Here is a 16,607-nt window from a genome sequence, read left to right as displayed (position 1 = left end):
TTGCAATAGCGTCATGGATTTGTCTTCCTTGTAGAAATCCATGTTACTCATGAGATATATGACGCGATAGAGTACTCTGCATACGCCCAGCAATGGTTTTTAAGATAACTTTGTAGATAAGGTTGCACAGTGAGATTGGCCTGTAGTCCTCAAAACAGGCAGGAGGATTGCGCTTCAGGATAAGGGCAATATATGTAGACTTAATACGATGGTGTACATTCCCAGTGAGTCTAGACTCCTCCACCATTTGCAGTAGTTCATTTTTGAAAAGATCAAAGAAATGCATGAACAACTCCAGAGTCCACCCATCCGGCCCTGGGATTTTATCACCATTGAATGATTTAAGGACACTAAGTAATTCCTCCTCAGTGATGTTTTTGTACAGTGCATCATTTGAATCTTGGTCAAACATAGTCGGGTAGTGCTCAATCCCCCATATGAGATCTTCGGAAATAATGTTTTCGTTGCGCTCATATGCCACTTTGAAATGTGAGGTTACAACTTTGGAGATTTCCTCCTGTGGTTGGATATGGTTTCCCTCAGCATCATGAGTCCCCCATATAGAATTTTCTTTACACCTATGGTTTGCAAAATGATGGAAAAAATTAGTATTTATGTCTCCCTCTTTAATCTAGATAGCCCGGCTCTTAAGGCGCCAAGTGGCTTCTTCAAAATCTAAGAGTCTTTTCCTTTTTAATTCCAACTCTAGAATGTGAGAATGGGTAGCATCTGGAAGATTATTCTTGGCCATCAACGGGAGGAGGAGGTCCAACTCACATTGAATATCCTTAATCTCCTTTTTCATGGACTAATTTTTCCTCTTCTGCCAGTTTTTCACTTCCTCACAGAGAGTCTCTAGTTTGTCTAGTATTTGATCCATAGGGGAGGATCCAATATCCCTATTGCGGCACCATGTATCCCTCACCATAGTGTTAAAATTCGGAGCATCTAGCTAGGTTCTGTTGAATTTAAATGGCATGCCCAGGTGCACCATCGACCTCTTCCAAACAAGTGTAATAGGTCTGTGATCTGATAAGAAATCCCTGATAATCTCTGTCTGCACATCTCCTAGGTGAGCAACCAACTATTCATGCATTAAAAAACGATCCAATCTCTTGGCGACATATGCCTCGCCTGCGCGCCCATTTTCCCAAGTGGGATCCATTTCATCCGGGAAAATGTCCACAAAGTTGTGTGCTAGTAGAGCATCATGAAACATCCCCACCAAAGGGTCCATCCTTCTGGACCGTCCCCATACTTCTTCCAAAGAAATAGTATAGTATAAATCTCCAGCAATGATGAGGAAGGCCAACTCCATAATACCAAAAGAAAACAGATGGTCCCAGAAAATGGTCCTATCTCTGTAACGAGCATAGGCGTTCAAAATATGAATGCGGCTGCCCATTCCACGGATATGTCCTTCAAGGAGGATGCCCGCGAAACATCTATAAGCTTTAAATCTGACCCATCTAGGGTCCCAAATAGCCAATAAACCACCAGAGAGACCCATAGCCACAGTAGCAGATATATGCCATTCTGAGAGCATTTTCCAGAAATATTGTACAGCCTGAGGAACAGAGTGCATGGATTCTCGCAGTAGAATGATATATGGGTGAAGAGAGGATAAAAGACTCTTGAGGGCCTGATATTTCGGGGTAGCCGCCAAACCCCGTGTATTTAGCAACAAAATGAACGTCATGGAGATGCCTGCTCAGGCAACCGTGCTCTAAGGGCCCATGAGGGGGGGATGTCAGCAATAGGCACATCAACCAAAAATCGGTCCATAGGGGAGGAAAGAGGATTAGGCTTGGGACATCCTCTAAAATGCTAACTTCCTCAATTTTGTTTCCGCCAAACAGTGATGTTACCTATAGAAGTAGGGTTGAGGTGGGGGGTAGGAGAGCCATATGGATTGTGGATGGTAAGGGTCCGCAATTCCAATGATTTCCTATCGAGAAGAAAGTCCAGGTCACTGCCCACTAAGTTTGCAGGTGAGTCTAGTGGCGAGTTGGGCGGAGTGACACTTGTCCTAGGCCCCTAATTCCTGTTAGCGAAAATGGAAGGTGAAGAAGATGGAACGTACGTGATTTGGGTGGTGGAGGGTAAGTCGTGGGTCGGGTATGGAGTCGAGAAAGGTGGCGGGTCTTCCGGGCCAGGGTGGATTGATCCCAGAGAGGGTTTACGGGAATGTATTACTAGACTAGAGGGGGTCGGGAAATCAGACTTCAATGAAGATAATGGGGAATAAGGAACCAGAATGGGCGATGAACCATTTAATGAAGAGTCAAATGTATGTGAGCGGGGAGGATAGGAGCCAAGGGGAATACCTGAATGCTGCCGAGCAGAAATTCCATGTCGAATGTTTTGTGCAGGCCGACCTCCCCCATAATGAGACTTCGAAAATGCACCAGAGAAAGGCCTGCCATGTAATCGTCCTCCCGCCAATGTGGGCATTGTGCTAATAGATGTCCGGTGTGGTGACAGTGTGAACACCAGAAAGGAACCCCCCAAAAGTCCAATCTCTATGATAGTTGAGTCTCGCCCTAGAACAAATCAATATGGTCCGGAAAGCCACCACGGTATTCCTTTCCAATCAGGATCCAAGCCACCCATTTGTCTGGAGCCCCCAAGCATCGAGGATCTACATAAATGAATTTGTCGATAGCGTTACCAATATCCATAAGGACCTGTTTCGTCCATAGCTCAATTGGTAAACCCGGTAATTTCACCCAGATGAGCTTTTTTTGTGGTGTGTTGTGGAGTGAATTGTATCCAATGTACTAGTGATGTAGTGCTCGGAAACTCTTCCCATTAATCCATGGCACTGATTTGATTTTTTCCAAGTCCTCCTGACTTAGAAAATGGAAACTATACCAACCTTTCAAAAGCCGCATGACAGTCGACGTATATCCTAGCATCGATTTCCACTTATTCTCTATTCAGTCCCTCATGTCTGGTTCACTAACTTCTGATAAGTACCACCTTCATACGAGAGCGCGCTTCTGCAGATTGGTAATCCTGTCAATCAGTACAACATTGTCCAAAGACAATGCAGGTGGCAGGGATGTGGTTTTAATAGAACGTTGCTTGTGTTTGGAACATCGTCCCCATGCATCATGTTCGCCAACCTACGAAAGGAGGGATGCATGGTCGCCATCTGGCATACGGACATCACCCAAAATGTTGTGCCAAGCATCAGAGATCGTGGGCCACCCTGGTGGTCAACACCAACATAATGCAGGAGGTGTGACTCGGCATCCATCGTGGCTCGTATAAGGGCCTCGTTGGCAGATGAGTCAGAGTAGTGTCCCGCCATAACCCCACAGAGCACGAAAAGACCACAAACGGATCCCAAAAGCGTAGTCTGACAACAATAAATGGGGATGTACAAGTGGGTAGCTGTGAAAAGATATAAACAGGTTCCAGAAATAACTACGACCCCCTCGAGAACCGGAAGGAATGTTCACGAGGATATGGACTCGTGTGGAGAATAAACCCACATACAACCAAAATTGAAGTACGCCGTTAGGAGGTCATCCAAATCAAGCAAAAATGCAGATGCTGACACGGGGAATAATACCAGATATATAGGGGCGATATACGAGGATCCCGGAGCACATGGGGAAGTGTCCGACAGACAGGTGTTGGTAATGGGATGTGATCCTGGTAGTAAATGCCACCTACTAGCCTTGGGACAATACAAACCGCCAGAGAATAGAACAATTCCGGTACCGGGAAAATGAAACTGGCAAGAGACCAGAGCCGAATGACCAATTCAGGCGGGAGAAGACCAGAGGATGGAGAAAATTACAGATTCTTAGCTGCAACAGCAGCAATAACAGCCTTTGCAGGTCATCCAAAAATTACATACCCGGAAGCCAAAATTTTTGCAAGGTCTGGTGATATAGCAGATGCACGGCCACCGGTCCCGGATGGAAGAAAAAACATTAAAGAGAAGACAAGGTTCTTCCTCAGTGAAGAAGGCCGACCAAGTGTCTTGAATTGTATCAGACCCGGATGGCATATGGACGATGTCACAAAGGGTGGAAATGGGTCACATATATACAAAAGAGAATATAAAGTGCAATGGCGAAAATAAACAAAATGTGACAGAGAACAGAGTGCATGAGGTTGTATAGAAACATGCTATCAAACCCAGAATCCTAGAAGTATATAGAAAAATAGCATATGGGGAATTTTTTTCTATTGCAACCCATATACTCAGCATTCGAAGACAGAGTCAACCAGGGTGGAACAGAGCCAAATACCAGATGCCCATAGAAATCAAAAACCTCCACAGGATATCTGAAACATACCTTGTAGCCCGAAGGATGGAACAATATGTTGTTCAGACGAACCTCAAATACTTCTCGCCTTAGATTGAGCCGTTCTGCAATCCTTCTCCAGCCCGAGGAAGAATACCAACATCCATAGCATCTACTACTTTCGTTATCAGCGTTGTGCGACTTTGCAGGCACAGAGCCCTTGAATATGGCGTCCTTTCTTACAGGCGTAGAGGCCTTAGATTTCTCGACATTGACGTTGAGCAAGTATGGTTTATTAATATCTGCATCATAGAGAAGCACTAATGTATTGTTACAATTAAATCAAACCTACACATTGAACCTGAAAAAAAAAATTCAAACTTCGGCAAAATCGAAATCAAATTGTTAATCCTACGCGCAATGAAATTGAACGTGGAACTGCAAAATCAAAAATCAAAATTTTAATACAAATAGAGCATCCACAAATTGAAACTAGGAAATCGAACATAAAATTATTTGAATCCAGGTAAATCGAAATCATTAATCCACATATATAATGAATGTAGCAAATTTGATATGCATAGATGGAATGTTGTGGGACAATGGGTTTTGGGGAATATCCAATGGGTTGCCAATTCGGGACCGTTTATATTGGTGGAGAGGATAAAATCGTTGGGACATCATGGTAGGTTAACTTATCTCCACAATTGAAGGAGACATATACGTTCAGGTTAAAAGGTATATTTTATTTATGTCAAATTTATAAATTAATTGATTGATCTATGAGGTGAACAGGCTAGAGAGGTAGACATATACCCAACATTTATTACATGCTGGGATCTTGCTAAACCAACATGTAGATAACATTAGTTGAAAGGATTTGGCGTTGATGGCGTTGTTTCGGTCAAAGATGAATATTCACATACAGCAAAAACATGTGCACCAGAGGAGAGACTGGTGGTTTACTAAAATATGGTGATGGAAAGCACCATTAAAAATTAAGTTATTCGTCTGGCTGACCCTCAAAGACAGTATACTCACATGGGATAATAAAAAAACAATAAAAAAGGGGTTTTCTTTTGACCTTGTATGTGCACATTGTGTGAATCTGAAGATGAATAATGTTAAGAATCCATTCAAATTAGAATCAACTCTCCATTAATGATTGTCTGCTGGAATGGGCACAACAGAATCACACACATAAAACATTATCTTTTTTTATATTCTGGTGTCTTTGGAAGAGGAAGAATGTCAAATTATTTGAAAAAGAAAATCTTTCATTCCCTTTTTGTTTCACCCAATTGGTTGGATATTACTTAGAAACATATGAGTCAAACAAGATACACAATCTATATTGTAGATTTTTTTATTTTAATTATCATTTTTTTTATTGTTTAAATCTTAGATAATAATAGAAAATCTATATTGTGGATTTTTTATTTTAAAATAAAAGTACTTATTCATGTAATTAGCAATTATGAATCACAATTTCAAATTATAAATATTAAAATAGCCATATTTAATAATAAACAATTTTTTGAGTCAAAATTTAGAACCCTCTCATATCATTCATCATCAAAACAAATTAATTATAAATATTAAAATAGCAATAATTAATAATAAATATAGAATTTGGTGAATAAATAATCTTATTTATCATGGAATAACTTGTCAATTACATAAGAATACTTGTTTTTATAATAGTTAATATTCTTTATTAAAATTATTAAAATAAGAATACTTGTTTTTATAATAATTAATATTCTTTATTAAAATTATTAAAATAAAAAACAGTTGTTAAAACCATCGCTACCAAATTTGGCGGAATCAGAGGGAAAAAATCGGCAATTCGTGAATTATTGGATGAAATTCGATTCTTCCATGGTGTTGTCGATTAGAGCACGTCCATTATTCGAACTGTTTTATAAGGAGTATTCCATTCGAGCACGTCTAACGTAGGATTGTTTTATAAAGAGTTTGGAGTGCTGGACTTTCTCGTTACACATGAAACGGGTCAGTATGCGTTGGCTCTGGCTCCGGCTTCGGCTCCGTGAAGGGCTGACTCTGATTCTTAGAAATAATTATTTATTTATTTTTTAAATTGAAGAGTTGGCTTTATTTAAAAATCATTTTTAAGCCAGAAAATTTTCACATTTCATTTTTTTTTGGGACAAATTTAAATTAATATAATGATTTTTGTATTTATCTATTATATAAGAATTTTGGAGAAATAAATTTTGAATTTAAAAAAGCAGGTTAAATTTAAGTTTTAGATGGAAAAGGAAATGTGGATTTTTTTTCTTTTTGTTAAAGGATAGTTATAACCTTGTTATATTATTTTTGTTAAATTATAGTTATAACATTGTTATATTATTTAGTGTTATTAGAAATTATTTAAATTTTTTTGGAAGGAAGAGAAAATGTGGGAATCATGAAAATATTTCATAATTAGAAGAGAAAAATATTATGAAGAGAAAAAGTATATATATCTAAATATTTAAGATGTATATTATCTAATTTTTTCCAAATCAAAAATTTTACATTTGAATTTTTATCATATCAAATCCGAATAACTTGGTAACTATAGTTAAAACTATCAAAATAAAAACGTGTTTGAACAGTTCAATCTAATAGATTATTGATTTTTGAAATTCCAACCCTAATTAGAGGTGAAAAATCTATTTAAATGAACAACTATGAAAGCAGTGCTTTTCAAACATCTAATCAAGGGATCCCGGGCATCAATATCTTCAAATTCTATAAAAAAATCATCTAATTAACAAGGAAAATTTTAAGGAAGTTTATCTTAAAGTTTAAAAACTTTGGCGAACATTACTAGTCCCCCATATGTAAATGGTAAAAAAAAATTATGATATTTTTGTAAATATATTTAGGTTTTTAATTATTTTATATTAGTACATATAAAATTTTGGCGATTTTTAGGGTAAACTAATTTTATACTATAAAATTTGGGCGAATCAATTTTCAAAAAAATGGAAATTGGCTAATCTTCATTTTGACAAAAACATGAAAAATTAACCCACTTGGAAATATTAGCTCCTAAAATTTTCCTTGACAATTAAGTACTGCCGAATTTGGTTTGAAATTAAAACATGTACAAATTTTCATACTCACTTCAACGAAATGTAATTTTTTATTTTAAAATAAAATGTCGATAGATAAAATGCTGAATTTGGTTTGAAATTAGAACATGTACGAATTTTCATGACCCGCCTTGTAGAAATGTAATTTTTTTAGTTTGAAATAAAATGTCGATAGATAAAATTTAATGGATAAATAATTGTAAATATAAATAAAATTTTCCAATATCACTCTAAAATATGGCAAACTGATAATGCAGTGATCAAAATCCAGCCATTTCATTTTCAAATTTCGAATCATTTCATAACAGTTTCCCCAATGAGAAACAATAGTATTTTATATATATGGAAAAGAAAGTCCGGGGCATAATCGCGTCCATGGATTCTCCGTGTTTTATGCATTATAGTTTATGCAACTGGATGACGTCCGGTGGTTGGATATAAAGTTGGGAGGTACCGGACGTTTCAATAAAACACAATGTTGTCTACTCAACCACTACCCCTTAGATGACATAAAGGAACCAAGGCACACTGCATCATACCTTTTTAACACCCTTTAAACGAGTATATATATATATGTGAGAATTAATAAATTAAACTTTAACGTACCGTTACCGTTACAAAAAATTGGGTCAACGAGGCAAAATTTGAATTGTTGTTCCCAAGTTCAATTTGACAAAAAAACTCAATGTTAAATGAGTGAAACTGAAAATCAATGCTAGATATTCCCTCCGGACCAAAAATACCATCATAGATTATTCAGTCGTCCAGTACAACCACAATAAGTTCACTGTCTTTCATTGGGTTTTAGGTAGCACTTATCCTACAAATATCTTTAACCACAGATAACTGTGTATTCTTGAAGCCCAACAGAAATGGTAAGGGAGTTGGGAGCTGTCACAACAGTTAGGTTTTAAGGTCTCAAGTGCCTGTCAGTTCCCTCTCTAGTTAAGTCACCCAATGTCGCACAGTATGGTATGGAATGGATTATCGACTTGCAACAATTCAAAGAATGGTTTGAATAAGCCCGTCCAATAGAGAAAACTACAATGTAAGTTCAATGGAAGAAAATATTCCAGAAGAAGATGGTAGAGTTTTCTCAGGTGAAGGCAAGGAATTGATGGGCAATGGAGGATTTGTCACATCGTTTTCATCACCTTCTAACATTTGGACAACCCTCATCATACAAGGACGATCTCTGGAGTTGTACTGAATGCACCACAATCCAACTTTTGTGAGTCTCCTCGCCTTCTCCTCATCTGCACATTCCATTTCTCCTCCTCTCAATCTCATCCCCAACTCACCACTCTCAATCAGCTTGAAAGCCCACTCAGGAAAGTATAACTGACTGGACCGGTTAACCTGCACATCAATATTCTTTCTGCCCCCAACAATCTCTAGCAACAGCATTCCGAAACTATAGACATCTGATTTATCTGTAACAGGACCGGCATCACTATGGCACAACTCCGGCGCAACATATCCCGGCGTCCCTCTCCAGGCTGTCATTGAAATATGGTCGTCTCCCTTCCCACAAAGTTTTGCCAGACCAAAATCAGAAACTTTTGGTGTGAAGTCGGCATCCAGCAATATATTGTGAGGTTTGATGTCGAAGTGTATGATGCGCTTGTCGCAATCGTGGTGTAAATATGCAATTCCACGGGCCGCACCCAAAGCAATTGAATACAATTGTTCCCACCTTAAGACTTGCCCCTCCTCAAATAAAATTTTATCCAGAGATCCATTGGGCATGTATTCATATACCAGTGCGCTTATAGGGTTTTCAAAACAGTACCCCAACAGACGAACCAGATTGACGTGATGGACCCGTCCAATGGTAGCAACCTCATTCATGAATTGGGTCTCGGTATGCCTGTGCCGATCAAGAAGCTTTACAGCCACTAGAGCGCCATTCCGAAGCATTCCTTTATAGACCACACCAAACCCTCCTTCTCCCAACTTTTCTGCAAAGTTGTTTGTGATCTTCTTGAGGTGAGAGTGTGAATATCTGGTTGGCATCGGCATTTCATAAGCATGTTCCTTTAGGAATTTTTCCACCTTTGAATTAGAGCTCCCAGGAGGAGGTTTTCTCCTCTTTCTGTAATACAATATGAACAGCACTGCTATTGCAGCCAGGGCAACTCCTCCAAAGGAGCAACCTGTGGACAAATCAAGGGAATGATATCACTGTAAGCTTTGTCAAATCCCGAGGAGAAAAATGGAAACAAGATACAAATTCGCAGTTCTAAGATTGCAGACTGGAATTAATCAGATTTACCTATTAGAATGCCGGTCTTCTTTTCATGACCTGTAACCCCTGCCATAACAAGTATTATTAGTAACTCCAACGGAACCTCAGACTTTGAGAAGAAAATGCAGAGCTAAGTTCTAACACATAGAGCAACAGGAATACATATCCGCATTCAAGATTACTGGTAAAAGGGAACTTTTAGTGTAATGGGTTTTGTAAATGGCAAGTATTATTAGCCACTCCAACGGACCTCAGACTTTGAGAAGAAAATGCAGAGCTAACACATAGAGCAACATAAATGCATATCAGCATTCAAGGTTACTGGTAAAAGGGAAATCTAGTGTAATGGGTTTTGTAATCAGTTTGATATTTTAGATGTACACTCCATCCACTTATCATTGGAAACTAGAAAGCAAAGTTCTCAAGTCATTAAAGATGGGTGGAGTGTTTATTAAAAACGAATTATAAAATTTATTTCGGAAATTCTATTTAACAGGTTAAATAATTGTGGAAATCTTCCCTCTCTAAAGCAAAATCCCTAACCATAAATAGAATTGTGGAAATCTTTACTCAGTGTCCACCTAAACAAATTATAAAATTCATTTTGGAAATTATATTCTAGAAATCCTCACTCTCTTACATTGTTTTATGTTAAGATCATACAACTTTGAGGTTTGTAATCAAATCTGGAGGAAGGGATTGAGAAAAGTAACAATACCATTCTCAGGGCATTTGTCTGAATTCGTGGTACCATCAGGACAATAGCAAAGAAACGCTGTTGGTTCCGAAATGTTATAACCACAAACGCCCTTACTCTTCTGGCAATCTTCACATCTCAGTTCTCTGTTCCGGTCGACATGCCATGTTACCTCAAAACCCTGCACTACTATAGTGGAATTAGTAATGCGCTGCACAGAGAGGTTCTTGTTAACTGGTAGTTGCAAATACTTTTGACAGAAGGGTGCCGCCTCTGGTACCAAACTGTAGTACCAAATATCGCCACAGAAAGTGAAATTATGCCATGCTGATGTATAATTATGCCCAGTACTTCGATCGCAGTACCCCCAAATCGAGAGATTGGTGTAAGTATCAGGGAGGATACGAAAATTAGAGGCGGATGACCAGAATGAAGAGTAGTTACTGTAAAGACTGCATTTTATCCCCCAGTAATGGTCGTGGACAATTGTCATGGTGTTAGTGCTGTTATTGCCCAATAAAGAGGGTTTCAAGATTCTATATTCGTGTTTGTCTATTGTGAGCAAAAAATGGCCGCTCTGGTCATCTGGACCACATTTCAGCTGAAATTCAGGGTCGCCGCAGCCTCTGTTATTTGTACCAAAGGGATAGCTTAACTGAAAGTGACCACATGTATTCTCCGAAAGACAAAGATCGTACTGAGTGCCCAGACATGATATGGGGAAACAGAGGAGGAGGAGGAGCAGGGCAGCAAGATGAATGGTAAGAGGCATTGAATTGGGAAGAAGAAGGACGGCCATTTTCATGCTCTGGTCTTCCCGTTGGCCAAGAAGATTAATCACTGGCCAATTCATCTTACCAGAAACAGCCAATGACAATAAATGTACGAAGAAGAGTTCTGCAAACAGATTAGGAAGACGAACACGGTGGAATTGGACAAAGTAGGTGTGACAGGCCACGGACACGGCAAGGAATTACAGCGCAGAAGACTTGGCAGTCAAGACGCCAATGTAGAATTTGCCGCAAGTCAGTAATGTGGTTCTTCTCATATCCGACCATAGAATTTAAGAGTTAAAAGATTCGGTGACAGGGGTGAGGGAAAAAATTATCTTCTTCTAGAGAAACTCATGATTTGAATTTTGAAAAGTTTTGATCTGGTCTTAACATCCATTCTTGATTTACAGGCATAAATTCATCTAAGGGATTAAAATGCATAGGTTAAGAAGACGCGGGAGGTGGAATTGGACAGAGTGGGCGAGAGGGAAACGGCATGGGATTGCATCACAGAGGACTTCAGAGCATCACAAGTCAAGTAAGACTGAGATGGGTTTGGACTCAGGGGGCGTAAGGAGAACGCCATGGAAGTGCAGCACTAAAAAGACTTCGAGTCGTCAAATAGAAATTGCTTGGCTCTTTATGCCGACAGTTCGTAACTTTGTGCTTCTCACATGCGTCCATTGAATTTCGAGTTAAAGTTTCAGTCGTCTTCTGGACTAATTTTGGTTTACTGCACATGTATTCGAGCTCAGTATTTTCATTTCGAAAAGTCTTTGTATTGAATTAATCGCCACATTTTTCGGAATAATCATTGATTACTTGGAATATTGGCCTATTTTCAAAGTAATAGTTAGGTTCGGAAGTTTATTTATTAATATATGTGCGTTTTATTGGCCCACTTTCAAAGTAATGGTTAGGGTTTGGAAATTTATTAATGTATGTGCGTTTTGTGTAATAAAAATTATCAACATGATTTAAGAGCATTGACAACCCTCTAATTATTTTCAGATATACTATACATAAATTAAGATTATAGATCTTAATTATTTTAATATTATTTTTTATATTTCATATTTTATAATAATAACATTCATCATAATAACAAATTTTAATGTTAATAAATATTTTTTAAATTATTTTTGTTCTATTTTGTACTTTATACTAATAATAGTAATTTAATTTTAGATCATTGTTAAGATAAATACTAGATTGGTGTACAAAATCTTATTGTTTATGAAATAAGGGATTTATCTCTAAATTTTATACATACTTTTAACCTTTAGATCCACTCAAACGAGCTAATCATTAATAATTTTTAATTTTAATTATTATTTTATTTAAAAAAAATTAAAAAAATTCAAATTATGAGATGTACTGGATGATAATGATGATCATAAATGTCCACTTAGAGCGAATTTAGTTTATCCAACATTAAAGTAAAAAATTATTTGGAATTTTTTAGAATTGTATTTCTATGCTTAACAAGCATTAAGAAGAGCATTCCAAGATCACCATAGTTTTTACTATATTAAAATGTTAGGAAGGTTGGTTCGACTTGGTAGTGTGACAAATTTCTTGAAATTGAGATTTAATTTAGGTATATCTTTTAACAAAAAAGCTATTTTCCTTTTCAACCTATTTAATGTCATAAAGGTGAAAAACTGGTTTGTCCCTATGTTTTGGGAATCAAACAACAACCACTCTCACTATGGAGCTCATGAGAATTTCTGTGTATATTAACAATTCTTATTTTCTTCTTTACACTAATCAAGACATAGAGATACTTTTGATCTTCAATATTAGGGTTGATTACCTCCTTATAATATATTAATTTATTTTTTCCCCTCTTTATGGAATAAAAATCTTTCTCTTTAAATTTTGATGTAATAATAATTTTAATATAATCATTATTCAACAATATGATCTCTTCCTTTATTCCTCAGTGGTTTAGCCAAGACTTGTTATCCTTATGCCATCTCCTCTTGAGGAAAATGTTGTTTTGGCTTGAGTTTGAAGGAATTAAAGAAATCTTGGTAGTAGTCATGTTCAATGGGAAAATGCTTACTTTTATGAGGAGGATAAGACAAGGAGTATTTTTTTTTTAGATTATAAGTTATAACATTCTTTTGAATCTGCATCCATATAAAATAATAGGAGTAATAAGAGTCTCAAAGAGGAGTTTTTTTTATCTCATGTGTAAATATTTGCCAATTTACAATTGTTTTCAAGCCAATAATAAGTTTTCCATCCTTTTAATTTTTTATCAATGCCATAATTCCAATTGAATATCAATTCCGAGATATTTATATGAAGACACTTTCACAAAGTAGTTTCTTTCATATACAAAAATATCGTAGATGATATTGTTGTATTTAATTATCATGGCTTTCATTAATAGTCATCACTATAGTGAAGAAGAAAACCTAAAGGATTCTTAGTTTCTTGCAAGATCCCCCTCATCACAAGAATAATACCATCAATGTAAAGAAGAAGAGCGATGACTATACTAGCGAGAATATAAAGAATAAGACAGTATAAATAATAAGAGTGATGACTATACCGACAAGAGTTTTGGCAGGGGATGAGGGACATCTTTTCTTGACTCTAATATTGTAGTTAATTTCTTCCAATCATCCTATTTCTTTCAAATGATCTTCTAACTTGTCAATGTATATGCCAAAATGGGTAGGGGACAAGGAACAACCTTTCTTTACTCTAATATTGCAAGTAATTTCTTCCCAACCAACCCATAGTGTTCATAAACTTGTCGATAACATTCTTATACAACTTTATCACACCAACCTTCAACTAAAAAGGAACCTTTATATCTTCCAACATATTCCAAAGATTTGCCTTTGGTATTGTGTCAAAATAATTTCTAAAGTCAACAAAATAATACAAGATATTAATTTTATTATTATGATAGTCCTCCACAATGATCCTTAGAGTGACAAGGTGGTCCTCAATTGAATGATATCTCATAACTTGGCCTAGCCTTTAGCTCTTTTTCCATGGCTTTCTAGCCGTAGGCTAATCTTCTTTTCCACAATAATTTTATATAGCTTATCTAAAATGAGGTTAATCATAATGGTCTTATAATTAGAGAAAATGTTTTTATCCTTACATTTAAAAACAAGTACAATATGTCCAATACTTCACAACTAAATTGAAGAGCTTGTGTAGGTGAGGGATGAGAACTCAAGAATTGGTTATAATTTTGATAATGTAATTACAATTTATAATAAAAATTACCATAAATAAAATTTTATTTAAATAGAGAATAGAATGAAAAAAATAATTATTAAAAAAAATAATAATACATAAATCTTTTAGCGGATAAACAATATTTAGGGGAAAAACAAGCATAAAATTAATTAAAATTTTATATCAATTAAAAAAATGACTTTAACATTAAATTTATGTAACATATAAAAATTTTAACAAATTCCCTCTTTCTATTTTGTTTAAAATATTATAAAAAAATGCCAACTTCAAATATAAAAAATTACTGCATAAAATCAAACATAACGAGTCTAGATCTATCTTAATTCTGGCTTTATCAAGTGTCGAGAGGGATCAAATCTCTTGAGGTGCAAACCATCCTCAAGTTTTGCACTCAAAATAGGTTTTCACCTTAGTAGATTTGATCCCTCTCGGTGCTAGATAGATCCAAAGTTAATATGAATTTAAGTTGGTTTTAATTTTATTTCAAATAATTTGATCAAGTCAATGTAACATTACATTACATAACATTTAACAACATATTTGTCATATTGGGATGTAGAGTACCTAATAACTGAGTTGGATAATTCTTTGAGACCATGCAAAACATATAAAATGAAAAGACAAGTCACAACAAATTTAGGTTATTATAATTGTTTGAGAAAGATCCATGGAGGCTTTACAATCAATCCCAAAACAACCTTCACAACTTTTAATGGAAAGTTGGGAGAACAAAAAATGACTCAGTTATCCAAACAATGTATGGGAAAAGCAAAATATGAAAACTGATGCTTTGCCTCATCTGATTTTAATAATTTATGCATTTATGCGCCTCATAATCAACTACTAAGAATTAGGTGCATGAGAATCTATAAAATTGGGAAAGAAACCCTAGCTGGATGAAGAAACCCTAATAAATACCTAACAAACACACCCTGGTTGCGAGGATGTAGAAACATAATATATACCTAACAAAAACATCGTGAATTTGTTATTATTTTGTAACTAAAAAACACCCGTATGTACACAAATTTTGAATCGTTGCATAGGATTTAGGTAACCGACATTCAATAGTGTCCAGAATGTATTTTACCCTATGGTAACCGCTGCATCTCTGTGCCAAAGCATAATTCTTAGCAAACTCTAGGTTGTTGCACCTCTGCAAAATATCACATTCTGCATGATTATATGAATACAATGTTGTGCGGTAAGATGATGTAATATAAAGTTTAGTATTTTAATACATAGTTGGATCTGTTTAGTCACTTTCTAGGTTTTTAAAACATATTTCGATAATATTTATGGTAGAAACTTGATAATAGTTAGGGGGAACTTTATTTTCCAAGCAAATTCACATGCGTGGCATTTAAAAGAGACAATTTTGAAAATTTACAGAGTAAGATGTCTCTCTGCACAGTGTAGAAATTTACAAAGAAAAGAATATGCATTAGTTCTTACCTAGTTATTGCGGTATGTGACAGATTAGAAATTGAATGAATCCAGTAACATAAGAGAAATCAAGAGAAAGCAAATCTAATGAACTAAGCGAAGAAGAGTACATACAACTGATTTTTGTGATTTGTTTGTATATTTATACATATTGTGTTTTCTTATGTCTCACATTACATTGTATTTTTTTATTATTTTTATTTATGTTAATTGAGTTGACATGTAAATGTTTACAAAAGAACATTTACAGTACTACAACATTCCCCATACTGAATTGTATGTAGAAATTTCTCTATAGATCAGCTAGCTTTGATACCATGTAGAAATTCTGCAAATTCTCTACAAATCTTGTTCTAAGACCATGTAGAAAATATGACTGTAGATTAACCCGATAATGCAATATACCAAAGAAAAATACTATAATCCACTTCTACTATCAATTTGCGGAAGCTTAAAGATTGAGCAAGATCGAGCTGAACACATATAACCAGAAGAAGAAGAATCAATGTACATGAAACACAGAAAATAATCAGGGGAAAGCCTCAACTAAAAACCCCACTATTTGTATTATCATACAAGGTGGAAATACATCAGAATTATACAAAGCCTTAGCTCTCACAGCTAGCCAGCTCTTAGTACAATCCTCTTGGATGCTCACAGGAAATCAAAGCTTCTCACAAGCCTTCTCCTCTGCCCTCCAAGCTCCTATTTCCTTGCGCAGTTCCTCTGGGATGATCTCCTTCACCCAGTGGAACACTGCTCTCACACACTTCTCTAACACACTGTCAGAACTGCACAATCCTCAAGGAACCTTCCCTTGACTGCATGCATGAGTTTCCTTTATAG

General features: G+C 36.1%; 1 protein-coding gene across 1 annotated transcript; it reads right to left on the bottom strand.

Moving 5' to 3' along the window:
* Positions 1–8,011: 8,011 nt before the first annotated feature.
* On the bottom strand, positions 8,012–11,167 carry LOC149174325 (LEAF RUST 10 DISEASE-RESISTANCE LOCUS RECEPTOR-LIKE PROTEIN KINASE-like 2.4). Its single transcript, XM_089420803.1, has 3 exons — positions 10,336–11,167; positions 9,645–9,683; positions 8,012–9,525 (listed from the first exon to the last, which is right to left on the bottom strand). Exons 1-3 carry the CDS (start codon positions 11,165–11,167, stop codon positions 8,411–8,413), a joined length of 1,986 nt encoding a protein of 661 aa, XP_089276929.1. The 3' UTR covers positions 8,012–8,410.
* Positions 11,168–16,607: the final 5,440 nt, after the last annotated feature.

This window comes from Pinus tabuliformis, chromosome 4_1 (assembly GCF_031772625.1).
Source record: "Pinus tabuliformis cultivar Carrire ecotype Pingquan chromosome 4_1, CPIR1, whole genome shotgun sequence".
NCBI lineage: Eukaryota > Viridiplantae > Streptophyta > Pinopsida > Pinales > Pinaceae > Pinus > Pinus tabuliformis.
Note: the sequence above shows the minus strand (reverse complement) of the source record. Positions and strands in the feature narration are given on the sequence as shown.